The sequence below is a fragment of the Wasmannia auropunctata genome, unplaced genomic scaffold (assembly GCF_000956235.1).
Source record: "Wasmannia auropunctata unplaced genomic scaffold, wasmannia.A_1.0 LD336088.1, whole genome shotgun sequence".
In the NCBI taxonomy this organism is placed as follows: Eukaryota; Metazoa; Arthropoda; class Insecta; order Hymenoptera; family Formicidae; genus Wasmannia; species Wasmannia auropunctata.
Window position 1 is genome coordinate 1,122,107 of NW_012026802.1, and position 16,215 is coordinate 1,138,321.

Genomic DNA, 16,215 nt, shown 5'->3' on the forward strand with positions numbered 1-16,215 from the left:
ACGTCTCCGCAACCATCCGGAAACCTCGGATCTAGGCCAAAACCTGCCAGAGCCTCTAGACGCATCCTTGATATCGATGATGAACGCTGGAGGGGGAGTGATCCATGGAAAAGAGGTATGCGCAAGTTGGTTAACATGAAATGAGACGGAAGGATGCGCCGGCGTTTTATTGTGATATAAGTAATTTTTAAACGAGTGAAACATATTTGCCGAATGCTGTGGTTAGCTGTGAAGCGTAACGATATTTGTATTCTTCGACTTTCCTTTTTTTCATAAACGAAAAAAAAAGGGGATGTGAGTATCGTCGACGATTCTCTCTTTCGATAGGCTGACCAGTGTGTGAGAGAAAGAGAGAGAGAGAGAGAGAGGGATTGTTTAACTTTAACATTAGATGTATGTATAATGCGGGAAGACGAAAGCGTGTCCCATCAGACAACGTTCAGCTTCCTCTCTCCGCATTCCAATAATTATGTTTGCAATGTGTGAAACAAGAAGGTGTAGTTATAAGTTTTACAGAATCGACATACTACTGGGAACGTGCGATTTATATAGTATGAATATATATATATATGTATAGTTATAAATATATGTATAATCGCATTCGATTACATATATAATTATATATTATATATATATTTATAAATAACAATATATATGTATATAATTATATTATGCTACACACAAACACAAATACACACACACACACACACACACACACACACATATACACACGCACGCACACACACTATTGTACGAGGCGTGCAATATCTGCGTACAAAAATCTCATGGGTCCTAAAAATTTTGGGGCTAAGATTTTGTAAAGTGAAAACTGTCTCGTGAATGTGTTGTGCAATTTCGTAAATATATCTAATAACATCGGGTTATTTATACGAAGAGATCGTATCGCGACATCGACATATTTTCGACGATTCTCTTTTGACATTGCCTTGCGTATTTTTTTTTGTCGTCCTTTCACGTTTTGCTTATCTTCAGCCGCATACTTTCATTTTTCTCTTCTCTCGATACTCTTCGCAATCCCTTTGTATAGTATCAACGAGTTCGAGAGATAGATAAACGTAAAATTCAATGTTTCGTTCGGAATGGAATGAATGGAACAAAGGCTATAGTATCATTCAGTCTACTTACTTCGTCTACATACAATTTTCAAGCGTTAGTTTAAGCAATGCCCATCGGAGAAAGACTCCGAGAAAGAGAGAGAGAGAGAAAGAAAATGTACTCTTCGCGTATACTTCGCGTAGAAAAAAATTTTATAAATGTACACGTACACGTATATGTATATATCCTTTTCTATTATTTGACTGGTATCCAACGCGAGTATACTCACCGCCACACAAAAAGAGTCACTTGCGAAGGTTTACTCGTAAAAACTTTAGTTACATTATCGTATCATTAAACATTGCTATTATCGTTTCTCGCAACGCGTAAACACTCGTAGTACAGTACAATAGCTGTGATTGTTAGCATCACGTTCTCACTTCTACTTAGTCACTTCTACTTAATTAAACTTAATTCCTCGCGGTGTCGAGCGATGATCCGTTCTCTGCTTCGATCGAAGACGCAGGTGTGTAAAAAATCTTTATTCCTTTTGTATAAAATGAAAAAAAAAAATGTAATGCGAAACAAGTCCTCGATCTTTGGATGAGCGACGATCATCGTTCGTACACGCGAACTGTTTCGAATTGGTGCAAACACAGAGCGCCGGTAAAAGGCGGTTTGCAAAATATGCTGATACGTAAGATAAACTGTTCGGTAGGATATTATAAAGCTACGTCGAGCTCCTCGTCGAGGAAAAACGACACGTTCGCCTTTGGCGTACCGCGAAAAAGTAGTAGCTTGTAATTACTCTTTTGTCTTCTCGATTCGAAACGCACGTGTATGTACACCGCACAGGCACGCGCGCAAGACGACGAAGACCCCTTAATCACGATTCCCCGAGGACGGACGGAGATATTAAGCTTCCCTTCTATCTCAGAAACACCGGTTTCCTCGTCTCTCCGTCGTCGTCATCGTTCATCGCACGAAATCGCATACGGAGAGAAAGGACTCGCATACATCGAACTAACGCGATCGCTGTGTAAAAAAAAAAAACGATAATAGTTTATACTATTGTATAAAACGCGTTTTATTGCCGTCATGACGACGTAAAGTTATTCAATTCGAATCGTAGATTCGATCTCCATATGCGATTTCTATGTCACGTGTACCTACGGTTCCTACTAGACCAAACTTTTTCGTAGGTTCGATAGCGCCAGGGAAGCTCGATGCACCGAAACTCTCCAAGGCACGCGACACTAAATATCATATTGCTTCGAACTGAATATTTTTCGATAAGCTCACTTACTCTCACACTTGAATGATCGCTCTCTTTTTTAGATATATTTATAAATTTGCAACACCAACAGCGTGGCTATTGAAAATACGCGAGTGATTCTCATTTCATCGTATACATTTGGAAGTAGATAGCGGCGTTTCGTCAATTCTTGCGAGAAGAGAAAAAAAGAATAAGAAGTGTTTCCACAAACGCGCAACTTCCAAAAAATTCTAAGTCATTATTGTCATCTGCGACTGCGTGATCTTCAGACTAATTCAAATAATTTGAAGATGGAAGATTGGAAAATGAAAATCTTCGAAAGGATACTCACCATTTTCGAAGGAAAAGTAGTCTATTGCTGTAAACATTTGTAGATAGATGTGTCTACGTATGCGATATTGATTTTTACACTTGACGCGCAGTTCGAGAATTGGCGAAGAAACATTAAACTCCGAAGTCGAAAAGCGGTCCTTCGACATTGCTGTTTATGTTTCCGCTGAGAATCTCGAAGCTCGTATCTACGTGCATCTTCGAAACAATTTTTCGCACCATGTGGCACAGGATTAAAGCGTGGCAGTGCTTTAAAGCGCAAGCTGCTAATTGTCTTAACTTCAATTTGTCGTCCTTAGAAGATACTCTAACGAACTATGTTGTTGCTCGAAATATTTATTTATTTTTTTTTTTAAGAAAGTGAGAAAGATCTGTGTGTAATTGCGTTTTCTGAACTGTGTTCAATTACCTATCGATTCTGATAGTTACAGTCTTATTTCGTTAAATTGAGAATTTAAACATTGAAGCGTTTAAGCGTATAAGTTATAAATGTATTACTTACTGCGAATTGCTTGTAGACTCGGTCAAGGATGACAGTTGATCTTGTTCGACTTGGAAATTTATAATAATGCGAAATTTATTCATTCAGAATTGATTTACCGAAAAAGAAAGCACAAAAAAAATAGAATAATTAGGAGATAAAATTTTCCGACAAAAAGACAAGTAACGCTAGCGATTATTGAGATCGAATTTTTTAAATGAATAAGCATAGGATAAATGACGTTTAATTATAATTCTAAGTTCTAACTTAGTGAGATTCTGTTTTTTTATATACCTAAAGATGTAGCGGTAGAAAAGCTTCAATTTGTATATAGCTAAGATTTTTTAAATTTGTAAATTAGACTTTGGAAATTAGATTTGTAAATTAGATTTTGGAAAATTAAATTAAATGTACGGTTTGCCAGTATATCATAAGAACGAATAGACCGAGATCAGTTCGCGGCATCCTTGATTTTACATTTCATATTCAATTGATCAATTAGCATTGATTTCTCTTATTGAATCAGATTAAATTGGCGAAGAACGAATGATGTGTACGTTGCGTTATGTGAGAGTATCTGTCTTTTGTAAGAAGAAAAGTGTTGAAAAAGTACCAAATAACGGCGCAAGATCGACCGCCGATCGAGGCAATGACACAATCGTTTTGACCTAGTTTAAGGATCACGTAACGCGATACAATACGACCGTGCACATGGTGCAATTTATAAAATTGATCTGTCGCGCGAGAGCAAAGCCTCCTCTCTGTCTCCGTCGCATGTAGCATCTGCTCTCAAATGCCGAAGGGAGTGATCGTTGTAATCTCGTCAGCGCGTTGTCCCCTCCGTTTCTCTTTTTCCTACGTAGCATATTTCCCTCCTGACGCTGCATTATCTTAGAACTCTCGTCCTGGCCAGCCTGCGATCGCGCGGACGTGTCTCGCATCCGTTCCGTTCCGTGTGTCCTGTTACGTTCGCCGCATGCGAACGCTCTCGTGAGAACTCTCTTGTAAGAGAATAAGTAAGGAAGATATCGCGCATGTGTAATCGAGAAAGTGTAATGCATAGGCATAATATAATAATAATAATAATAGTAATATTGCATAACATACATAACAATTGTGATCGTGAGAGTATCTGTTACGAATAAATCAGTTGCAAATAAATCTTGTGACCTTTTTCCAAGCTACGTCGACTCTGCTTCTTGATCCCTTCCACCTGTTTGAGACCTACGTTAAGCATAGCCAAAGAAAACTCGTGAAATATTGTTTTTCAGTAACTAGTGCAAAATCCAGTTCAAATATGCCCCTTTTTAGAGAAAATTTTTTCAACCTTTTTTTTTAAAAGCTTCAATTTTAATTTAATACAAAATCAATAAGCAATGCTCGATGGAAAAGTGACTAATGTTTTGCAATAAAACTTAATAAATTAATTACGAGCAAATAAACGGGTCTGTCGGTTCGGAGAGAAAGTGCAACACTATCTTATATTTATTTATATAATACAAATGAGTAAAGTGGCGAGAACGTTCTCTAATGATGAGGAATGTAGTTGTGCGAGTCCTGAGGGCATCCCGGCAGCAGGCTCGACGTCTCCTCGTCCGTGGAGCTGCACAGCATCCCGACTAGCGTATAATCTACAAAGGGTGGCAGGTCCAAGTCGGCGGTGGTCGGATCGCTGTAGCTGTTAACGGTTCCGTGAGCCGGCCCAGCGCTCACCATCTGCGGCACCCGCTCGAGGATCTCGCAGGTGTAATGGCAACGTTCGTTGCTAGGATAGAAGAAGGATTCAGGGCTGTTCCGGGACTGGACCGACGTCTCCGCCACGCCGGAGTTGTGGAACAGCCTCTCCGCGGTCTCCGCCGTCTCCTGGCTGCCGTAACAGCCTCCTTGAAGCCTCTCATCCAGATTCGCCCGGATCGAATTTTGATGAACGACGCGGTTGTGCGGCTGGTTCTTAGCGTCACCGTGCTCAAATATTTGGTGATAGCCGTCGAAAGGATGATACGGCTTACCCTCGGGACTGCAGTTACGTCGCACTGCCTCCTGCAGATCCTCGCTCTTCGGCTTTTGGTAGAGACCGTACTCCGCCCTGCTCACCATCACAGGGGGCTGACAGCTGTTCTTGTAGCACTCGACTTCTCTACGCGAAGACAAGAGATCCTCCTCCTTGACTTCGAAACTTTCCAAATGTAATCTGTTGTCCTGTTGATCCTGGGACCAATAAGACTGTTCGTTTTCGTCCTTCGCGTTTCCCTCGACAAAACCCTTTTGACTCTGCGTTCGGGGATAATTCTGATAGCTCAGTACATCGTTCGCAGGCTGATTCTGATTCTTCTCTTGGATGTAATTATGGTGCATCGTCCTCCTGGAAGGAAAGCCGTTAGAGACCTTCTCGGGCTCGAAGTTGGCAAAGTGGAGTCTCTCGTCCTGAGGCAGGCTCAGGTGACTGCTGCTGGAGTCCTCGCTGAGAAACTGGTTCCAGTAACCCTGATCTTGATTTTGCTGTTTCATCTCGTACTTAATGGTACCGCTGCCGAGGTCGAGTAAAGTTGGTGGTGAGCGGGCCACGTCCTGGGGATTCGCAGAGAAATCCGGCCTCAAGGGTTGGTCCAGTTGAAAGATCTCTTCCGGTTGAAAGAGATCGCCCGTGAAGGGCGGAAAGTCGCCATACGACGCTTCTTGGGGAACCTGGTTTGGCAGACAGTAACCAACGGGGTTCTCCTGCGGCGGAACGTCCTGCAGCCAATAAGGTCCGTCTGCGGGGGGCAGCTGTTGAGGATATATCGTTGTTTGATGGTGATGAGACTGCGGGTACGACGGTACATTCGTCTGCAGCGAGCACATGCACTCGAAGGGCGGGCACGAGCATGAGTATCCTACAATAATTTCACATTATTAGATATTCGAAATTTATCATTAACTTCATGATAAAACTGATATAAATATAATTTTCTTAATAACAAAAACTCGTAACAAATAACAAAACTCGCAACACACAATTGTTATATATAATATAAATAATGTAAGTAGCAATTTATTTTTCGTACTCCGATTATAATTTATAAGAAGAGTAATGCAATTTTCACAATTTACTGCAGATCGTATTTTAATTAACTGCAATCAATCTTGCAAAATTAAAATTCTGTCAAGAATTTATAACCTATATTTTATGCACACCCTGGTATAAAAGAACTATTAGTGCAGTAAAAACACTACTGAAATGCAGTATAGTGTCACTGCACTGCTATATGCCAGCAGTGCCACTACTACATTTCAGTCGTGTTATCACTGCACTAGTGGTTCCTTTTTACGAGGGGCAGAGTCCCAAAATTCGTGAATTGAGAAATTTTCAGTAGACAAATTAAATAATAAAAGTCAGAATTTATTTTATTACATACATTATCTCGGTTCAAATTACGCGATAATTTTTGAAATACGAAGATTTAAAGCTAGCCAATCACAGGCCGTCGTAGCAGCGTAAGTTGGTATACAGGTGCACACATACATTTAGTAGCATTAGCGTCGCGCGCGTTCGTAATGTTTGTTGACGCCGTACGGTAAGAGCCCAGCGAAGTCGAAATTTGTAATCTTATACGACTTGAAAGCGAGCGAGTATGTCATCGAAAAGTGAATTCCGCTTCCGTGAATTCGACCGAGTGTGCGCTAGTTATTTCGTCGACGATGTTCGATCCCGGCACGACTCGCTTCGCGACGCGAGATTCGAGAGGTTACAATTACCGACTACCAGACGTCGCATCGCGTTGCGTGCGTCTCGCGATTTCGAGAAAATAAATCGTCCGCGAATTACGCGTCGCGTTGATTTAGCGAATGTAAAATTGTGTTTTGTAAAGTGGCGTCTGTTCAACGTGAAATTCGAAACATCGACATTTTAGGAGTGGATGCTGTCGGGGACAATTGACGGGGCGACGATGTTCGGTGAGTTGATTCGATTTTCTACTTGTGTTTACGAGAACATTTAGGTTAAACACCTCGGGTCTAGCAATGAGACTTGACATACTGTATATAGAGTGCTCTATAATGCAATCTGAATCCTAATCATGGATTTTCTAACGAATCTGCAGATTTTTTGTAATGAAAACATTAACTGATAATTGTAGAGCTAAATAAATAATGAAGAACGATATTTTGACTCGAGGAATTAGGCAAATAGACTACAAAATTGTACGATTAATTTCAGATAGATTTTGTTGCAACAGAATTTTCATTTGAAGCCAAGTTACAAAAAGTTTAATTTTGTCTTTTGATTCTCAACTTTTGTTTCGTGCGCCTGCCAGTACCCGTCGCCGACGATATCTGTTCGCTAGCGCCATCTAGCGTGAACGATTGTCGACTCGCGACCGCGGCAAGAGTAGGTACACGTCGGTACATACATTCGATACTCTCGTTACTCTCGTAATTGAAATTCGAATAGATTTAGTGACGCCTGAAGGGTCATCTTAGTCTACAATGGGAATAGTAAGTCGTAAGCCGCAAAAAACTAAGCAATTACAATCGATTCTCATGTGAGATCACTCATGTGAGATGAATATCGCCTCGTATACATTTTGAATGCGATAGCAATAAAGCATAAAATAGTAACCTTTATCAGAGATCAATGGAGGTGGCTGCGTCGTTCTCGACGGCTGCTCGAGCGTGTCCGTGCTTGATCTTTTAGTTCCTCTTAATGACATTAACTGCAACGAAACATATGCATTTCATTGTAATTTGTTCATTAAACGCAACTTTTTATTAATTGCAGGAAGGCGCGGCGGCCACAGATTGTACGATTCCATTCGATCTCTATTCATTATAATGCGGTAAGTCATTTTTCTCTTCGCTTGTAGTTATATAATTTGTCGTAAAATGTTTTATGCAATGTTATACAACGGAAAGATATATGTGCAATTATTATCAATTAAAGAGCGATCAAGAGCGACAAATATATCCGGTCGATATAATTTGGAAAATATTATATATAAAATTGGCATTTAATCCTTTATTCGGAGCCACGATAAAAAAACCGTGAATCTATTCTCGAATTGATTACGCGATCGGATACGAAATTACGGACTGTTACCTTAGAACCTAGAGCAGCCTCTCTCGCCAAAAGCACCGCCAGTCCTCTGACCCTCCTACCGGCACCCACGCTTCTTCGCGCCTCCGACGTAGATTTCGCTTCCGGTCGCGGATGATCGTGCTGGCCCTTGGCTTGGAAGAAGATCGCGTGCTCCGTGTGCCGCCAAAAGTGCGTCACGGGATAACCGCAGTGACCGCGACACGATAGTATCTCCAAGCGACCGGTGCACTGTCTATTGGGGCATGGTTTGCCCTGTTGCTTCTTTCTGGCCTGCGGATACGGTCGAAGCACGTATTGAACGAACGAGGAGAAATTGTACTGTGTGTGTGTGTGTTGATAGATTAAATAATTGATCTCTTGATTCGGGAAATCATAGGCGTTTAAAGATTCAATTGCAGGATGCGACTCGCGTAAATGAAACTTCGAATTACTCTCTCGATTATTCCACGAGACGTGACAAGTGTCGCACAGGCGAGCGGACGGCGACGTGGAATTTTGCGTCGTCGCAAGAATGCCGGCGAACGCGTGTGACTATCGCGCGCACGCAATTTACATTTATTATCGGGCCGAGATTTATGTTTATCGTTCCGTTATGCGCTTCGCTCACCTTATCGCAGATCGCCGGTCGGAGGTGAACCCTTCCACCGCCGGGCAGTATGCACTCCTGCGAGCACACCAGAACGCCCAGGCAACTCTTCTTCAAAATGCTCACGTTGTGATTGTTGGTGTTTCTCATCGCCCAACCGGAGGCGTGCCTCCTCGCTTCCTCGCAATCCGGTCCGTAGACTCTCCTCACGTGTCCGTCCGCCCATTCGCACCAGGGATCGTATTCTACTACCTGAAGCGAAATCCTATTTTTGAGATCGCGTCGCGAGCAGGGACGCGATTTCATTGAATATCTTCTGCGGCGGAGTTTGTTAAGCGCGTCTCGGAAAACAGATATTTCGCTCGGATTCGCCTCGAGCGCGAGGCGCGAGAAAGGAACTTACCCTCGGAACATTCGAATCGTTTATGTCCCACTCCTGATGAGGATGATGTTGCTGCTGGTTGCCGGCGACAGTCGCTGACATCGTCGGCGACCCCACGCGACTCCTGCAAAGAGAATAGATTTATATTTCACAATTTTTTGTAGCTTTTTCAGATTTTAAATCTTCGTCATAATCGTTCCAACAAATCGGCATCATTATTCAGTGCAATAATCGATTTTGTTGCGATCGAGGATTAACCTTGAGACTTTGCAATTACAGAGTTGTCTGGAATCGAATTCAGGGACTAATTTAATGTTACGCAATTGCGGTCGTGCCACGAGTCCGGCAGCTATACGGGATAAAATCCCGATTTATGGTACGTGCCCGGCCGTACCTCGCGCAATACTTATGGGAGTTCGTGGGTGGTACGACGCGACATGGAGCACGTACAGCGTCTTTCCGGAATCCTTGCATCCATTGCGGATCGGATCGAGGTGCGAAAGATCGATCCTCGATACTCCCTATAGCTACCCTCGAAATTTGTCGGCGGTGTATCGTGTCCGCGGTCGTACATTTATCTTCGTTAATCGAACATTTAACGCATTCAACGCGCTCAATAAAAGGTAGACAAAATTATTAACAACTTAAATAATACGTTAATATTAATCAAATAGTGATAATATTTTAGTTAATAGCGATCAATATTGCGAAAAAAATCGTTCCTCTTTATTTCGCAGTTTTTGCATACAAATAGATTTGTTGTCTCATTTTTGTTCAACGCAACGCGACGATTTTGATGTCGACACTTTTTGCGAGAATTTGACGTGAGTTGAGAAAATCTACGACAAAGAATCGTGTGAAAGTGCCGGCATTTGATTAATTTGTTCTATCACGTGTACTAATAAGGATGAATGTACAGCTAATCTTTGCGCCCCCAATGGCTTTTGTTGCCGGAGTCTCTCTTGCTTAAGCGGCGCAAGAAACACTTGTGCATAAATCCTCTTATAAGTGTATCTCTTCGCGTCAGCTCACAAACCAGCTCCTGCCTTTCCCCCGTTGACATTAAAGTCCGCGCTTATGATCTGTGGCGGCATTACGGTATGCGAGGACTCCTCGAGTTGTGCAGCCGAGTGTGCAACGACCTCCCGATCGTATATCACGCCTCGAATAGATTTTTCAGAGCTGTGATCTCCGCGAGAATATCGCACGCACGATTAATAAGTAATTGAGGAATTTTCGTAATAAATATGAAAGAGAAACGCGGATCGAGATTAAACAATTTTTGTCGTTTCTTTCCCAGGAACTTTGTTTATTGCAATTTATAAAAACCGCGCAAAAAGATTCTCGCGCGGAATAAACTTGATTGACCTCTCGAAATTCGAATAACCGCGACGGGCATTTGGGCGGACATTCGATTTTCTCGGTTCTACTAATTTAGGTATCGCGAATCCGCGGGCGGACTTGTATATTCATTCGTACGGATTTACTTGTCGCACGTACGTTCGGCGACGGCATTTCGAAAGGATTTCCGCGCCTCCTACGGTGCTTCGCACAGGTTACGCGTTATGTGCGTGCGCGCATCATTTCCGTTGGTTTTATCGAGTCGCGCTTGTATTCGGACGTTTACGATCCTGGAACACCTACTCGAGAACGCCTCATCGCCTGTGGGTCGCGTCTTCAACCACGCGGACCACCTCGTGAAACCGTTCTCGATGCATGACATGATCACTGTCGAGGAGCCGCGGTTCCAATTGCCGCGATTACAGCGGCCGCCAATCGCGTAAAACACGTTTACTGCGCCCCACGATTCGACGCGCGGGCATTTATCGCCCGACATATTTCGTCTAGATTTCTGATGGCGGTCATTTGCATCGCGTTGCCCGCGGCATCGTAGAAACGACTCGGACTGGCGGAATGACTTGTTCCATTGCACGTCGCCTCGCGCTTGTCGCGCGCAACAATTTTCTCACCTGCGTATTTCATTAATTTAAAAATAAGGGAGATTATATAAATGTTGTAAGTATTTTTGCTGGTGTCACGGGATGTCTCGTATAATGGTGCAGATTTTATAATTGACAATTATAGAAAAATAATTTACGATATCGACGTACCGCGAAGAAGAATCGGATATTCCTATTACTTCGCGCCGAGCGATAATTCTGCAATTCTTTTGCGATGGTTCGTTCTGCATAGCGAGACGACGACACGCAAGCCGCGTTTATTATACATTACGTCAACGCTTCTCTCTTTCTCTCTTTCCATGGAAACGGCAAGAGAGTAGAATTGAACTGGGAGGATACGATGGGGGGGAAGAGGACAGCTTTAACGGAGAAAAGAGTTAGCTTAGGTGAATGATTGCCCGGATCGGTGATAAAGTCATCGCCTTTAGCACCGAGTAAGATGATACATCGGCGGACGATGCTGCGCCGAGATTGTCCGGAGCCGAAGACGTACGCACACGCGCGTGAACACACGCGTGCATTCTGGCGTACTGTCATTCGTGAGAGAAAAATAGTAAAAAGAAACGAGGCGGAGAGAGAAAGAGAAAGAGAGTAACGTGGAAAGAGAAGGGAATGTGTCTCTCCGTCTCACGTCTTCCTCGGTGGTGTGGGTGCAGCGTTCAGAATTTCAGATATTAAGGTAGATACGAGCCGCGACGAGGCCACTAAAATATCACGAAGGGCACGCCGTGAAAAGGAAGAAATTTCTCGCTCTGTCCCCGTCCCTTCCTATTTCCTTCTTTGCCTCTCTCACTTTCTCACTTCGTTCCTGCTCTCTTGGCTCTCTCCTGATTTCTCTCTCTCATTTTCTTCTCCGTCCTCTCTCTCTCTCTCTCTCTCTCATCCTTATTCGTTACTGTCCACGGTATCTGTGTCCGTTCCTGCTCGTAGCTGGGCTACGTCTGGATCTTTCCGCGAGATTAGCTCGCGAGTTAATCTCATGCTTCTAAACAAGTTAATTCCCCGCGCTTTTGATTCGAGTTACCGATCGTGTCGTCCATCCGGAAACACCGTGCCGATAGTTATATTACCCATATCATAACTTCACGCTTCGTTCGTCCGTATTAATTTACAATTTATAATTAATCTTTTATCGCATTTTACTGCATTCCACGTAACTTTTAAATAAAACTGACGTTAAATAAAAACAAAAATTTTATTACGTGATTCCATGCAAAAACAATTATTTAGTGGGTCAAAATATATTCAAAATCTAAAATAGTTATACAACTTAACGTTTAAATAAAGAATAATAAATTACTGAAGTTTGTATCAGCAATATAGTTTTTTTACGTTAACTGCTCATAAATTTTTTTGTCTTGATTTTTCCGATTTAAAATTTATTTCTCGACAGAAGTATTTAATGTATTGACTATTTAAAAAATCACATTGCGCCAACAACGTTATTTTTTTTTACTCTGAAACGATAAATCCATACGGTACTTAACACCTACACGTTATCTTTTTTTTTTTTTTTTTTGCTCACCAACGACAGGAGTCAGATTACTCAGTTACCATATTTGTAAGATAATCGACGCGCTCAATAATATCTATCATTTATAGCTTGCGATGGGATATATAATATAGATTGCACCTGAATTTGTGCACCCGTTTAACACTTCATTAAGAACAATAAAATAAAAGATTAGCGATTTATGTTTGTGCACTTCTGCAATATAAGCAGCATTTCAAAATCATATAATTTATCGATCAGAGAGGACATTTTTTAGCAGTTACATTGAATTTTTTTTAAATTAAAAGGTCATCGCGTGGTCGATCTTGTGAAAACTATCTTTTAATCGATCTCGAGGACGAAAGAAATATGAAACATAATTACATAATAAAATAAAAAAATATTTTTTGAAATAATAAGAAATAAGATTAAAAAAGAAATGTATTTCACAAATTTTTGGATTGTTTTTGAAACTGATCAGTTTAATTGGTAAAACCGATTATTAGTTGTTTATGTCACTCATTCGTGTTATTTTGCTCACACCGATATCAATCTTTGCGATATCAGTTTGTTTACGAGGACGATGTGATCCACGTGTGATCTCGAATAGCAAAAGAACGGAGCAGTTGGAAGGAAAAAACTGAGCAAAACATGTCGAGGCTCAATGAAACGTGATAGAACGAAAGAAAACCGGTCGAGCTGGATTTTTGTAAATCTGACTTTTTTTGTTGATTTCGTACGCCGCTCCAAGAGCACATTCAGCGAAAGAGAGAGAGAAGGATGCGAGTACAATCAGTTCGACGCACCAAATTTAGAGAAGCACGTGGGTCGCCTTCTGACCACGAGACATTCGATCGTAATTAATATCACATAATGTTACGGTATATTGATCAGCTAACTCAAAAATTCTATTGAGAAAATCTTAATCAAAATCTTCGCACGAATTTATCGCAATGAGATCGCAATTTTTAAAATCATTTAATTATATCTTATAATTAATTCACGCGCAGTCAATTTGATGTAAAAAAATCATAAAGGAACGTAGCCCTGGAAGAGCGAGTAATTCAAAATTTTAAATGTCATTTTATCCCATCCTGCATAATATCGTTGAATTAATACCGGATAAACTGTCAACATCCATTCGGCTGCCGCGACATAAAAGGATTCACGATGGGGGTGGGGCCCGCGAAGGGTACCGCGGGTTCAAAGGGTTTTTCGGACCGACGGACAGAGAGGGAGAGAGAGAAAGAGAGAGCATTCTCGAGATTCAAGATAAAGGGGGATCGTCTTACTCGCGGACATTCGTTTAATTTGTCTTCGAGGTGTTGAGCTGTGATCAATGGCGAGGCAGCAGTATATCCTTTAATCGGGTTTTCACAAACCGACCAGACGGTCGCCACTTCTCCGATTTGGAATCCTGGATTGTCTTTTTATCTCGATTAACACAACGAGCGAAATGGTTGTAGAGAATTTACTTAGAATAGTTCTTAACATATAAATTGGAAAATGTTTTTACTGTAATGCATTGCAGTCAAATTAAAAACGGGAATTATTAATGCATTGTATAGTGGAATTAATTAAACGGAAATATTAATTATATTATCTCGAAATTGTTTGGAATGAACATTGTGCGCAAGGACTTCTTTTGATTGTCACCCTGTCAAGGATATGAGCTATTTAATATGAAATAAAGTGAAAATAATGATAGAAGACACTTTTGTGATAAATTACAAATATCGAAGAAGCGACAGCTCGCGCGCACGAATGGTCGTGCAAGGCTCGATGAGGCGCGCATGTGTAAACGAGGGATTTCTAGAACACCTAACGTCCAATCAGGCCTCGTGATAACGCCCACACACCAATGGGAGACCCGCAGAACGCCCATTGATTAGATAGCAGCTCAATTTCTCTCACTATCTGAAGGAAGAGAAATCGATGCCAAGCGCAAAAGTTACTAATTTTTTACGCTTATCGAGTTAACTGCTGAAACTCGTGTTTTATAGGGTCTAAGTTTAATTCGGAACGAGAGAAAGATAGTAAGAAAAATTGACTGACATCGATGAAAGCTTCTCATAATTCATATGAACGATATGTTAATTTCAACCGTAAATTGTAATTTTTCAAAGAATCAATCATAGATCGATTAAAATATGCCGTTTTCTTGGCCCGAGATTAAGACGAATACGTTCGAATAAATCGAGATAAACGCAGATACTTACAGAACTACCATAGTCGATGCTGTTTCGTAATTGATGTCTCAGTGCTTTGTCGTGCCAGCCACGGTAGACGATTCGCGATCACTATGGGCGTCCTCCCGATGATTTATCACAACTGCGGAAACGCGCCACTTCGGGAACCACCGACGGAACACGAGGAGACTGCACTTCACTCAGGAACAGTTTTTTGAAATCTTCGAGAATCGAAATCTCCGAACATTTCGATCACCGTCGCGGTATCATGGGAAATGACCAGTTTCTCTAGCATCTATCATTTTGACAGTCGGTGAATTTACAAGCGCTCGTAGATTCATATTGCCGATGATGTTTCCTAGGCCGTTTTAACCTTTGACTCTCTCTCTCTCTCTTAACGAGAAGTGAATTAGATTCTCGCAGGCGTCTGCGGTACGTCGATCGATTTTGACGTTTCCGTCGCTTCAGAGTGAACAGGTTGCGTGCCGATGCGTGCGGCACGGCGTCGCTGCGTGAACTGAGCCAGCTCCACCACGGTGGAAACTAGCTGGACTCCAGGCACGTTGTGCCCGGCAGAACGCGAGTTATACCGTGGTTGCCACCATATGTCGGCAGGCACCGCCTATGGGAGTGGCAGTGGCTAACCAATCGCTGGCTGTTTCCCTTTTGAGGGTGCCTAATCGACGATAGCAACCCCTCTCGACCCACGGAGGAATCGATCACCGGAGGTTCCTCCCTGTGGCAACCGGATTTCTCCCGAACTTCGTGGTCCAAGGCTTCACCGGTGCTCTGTTTCGATACATCGAGATTTGCACGAAAAATGATACAGATAGCTTCGGAAACACATCTTTTTTGGATCTCTGTCCTGTAAAGCAAAAAAAAAACGATATTTGCAAATATTTAGGTAGATTTTAGAAGAAATTGATAAATTTTAATAGTTTTTTATTTCTTATGTATTCAAGAGTTTTGTTTTAACAACATTAATTATTCGTGAAAGAGTTACAGAGACGACGAATGAAATAGTAACAAATCGAGTCTATGGTTTACAATTACTATTAAATATTTAACTTGTTAATTACATTAAAATTATTTAACACTTAATGATACATTACATAATATTTTAATTCTATCGGACGAATACTTAATATAAATGAAATATCGTTGAAATATCGTTCATTGTGAAAGAACCGAGTGTTAATTGATTAATCCTGTGGCGCGATGGTCTGAGTTCGTAATCAGCTGGCAAGAGGGTGTCCCTCGCAGGAACCTCCTACTTCCTACCTTCCCTATCCCGTTGCCTCCCCCAACCCCAGGTACCCGCATCCAAGACAACGGCCCGTTACGCTTCGATCGAACTCGAACCCACGACGCAAACATATCTGCCGAGG

The 16,215-nt window shown here is 41.8% G+C and overlaps 1 protein-coding gene across 1 annotated transcript; it reads right to left on the reverse strand.

Moving 5' to 3' along the window:
• Positions 1-4,598: 4,598 nt before the first annotated feature.
• On the reverse strand, positions 4,599-14,868 carry LOC105448193 (transcription factor glial cells missing). Its single transcript, XM_011686635.1, has 6 exons — positions 14,858-14,868; positions 9,207-9,309; positions 8,825-9,055; positions 8,218-8,487; positions 7,741-7,834; positions 4,599-6,016 (listed from the first exon to the last, which is right to left on the reverse strand). The coding sequence occupies exons 1-6, from the start codon at positions 14,866-14,868 to the stop codon at positions 4,671-4,673; spliced, it is 2,055 nt and encodes a 684-aa protein (XP_011684937.1). The 3' UTR covers positions 4,599-4,670.
• Positions 14,869-16,215: the final 1,347 nt, after the last annotated feature.

Bases quoted from the DNA above. Each gene is read 5' to 3' on its own strand.
- LOC105448193 (XM_011686635.1), bottom strand. The intron at 9,056-9,206 runs GTAAGTTCCTTT...ATTTCGCTTCAG, and splicing joins ACGATTCGAATGTTCCGAGG to GTAGTAGAATACGATCCCTG. The intron at 6,017-7,740 runs GTTACTATTTTA...AAATTATTGTAG, and splicing joins TCCATTGATCTCTGATAAAG to GATACTCATGCTCGTGCCCG.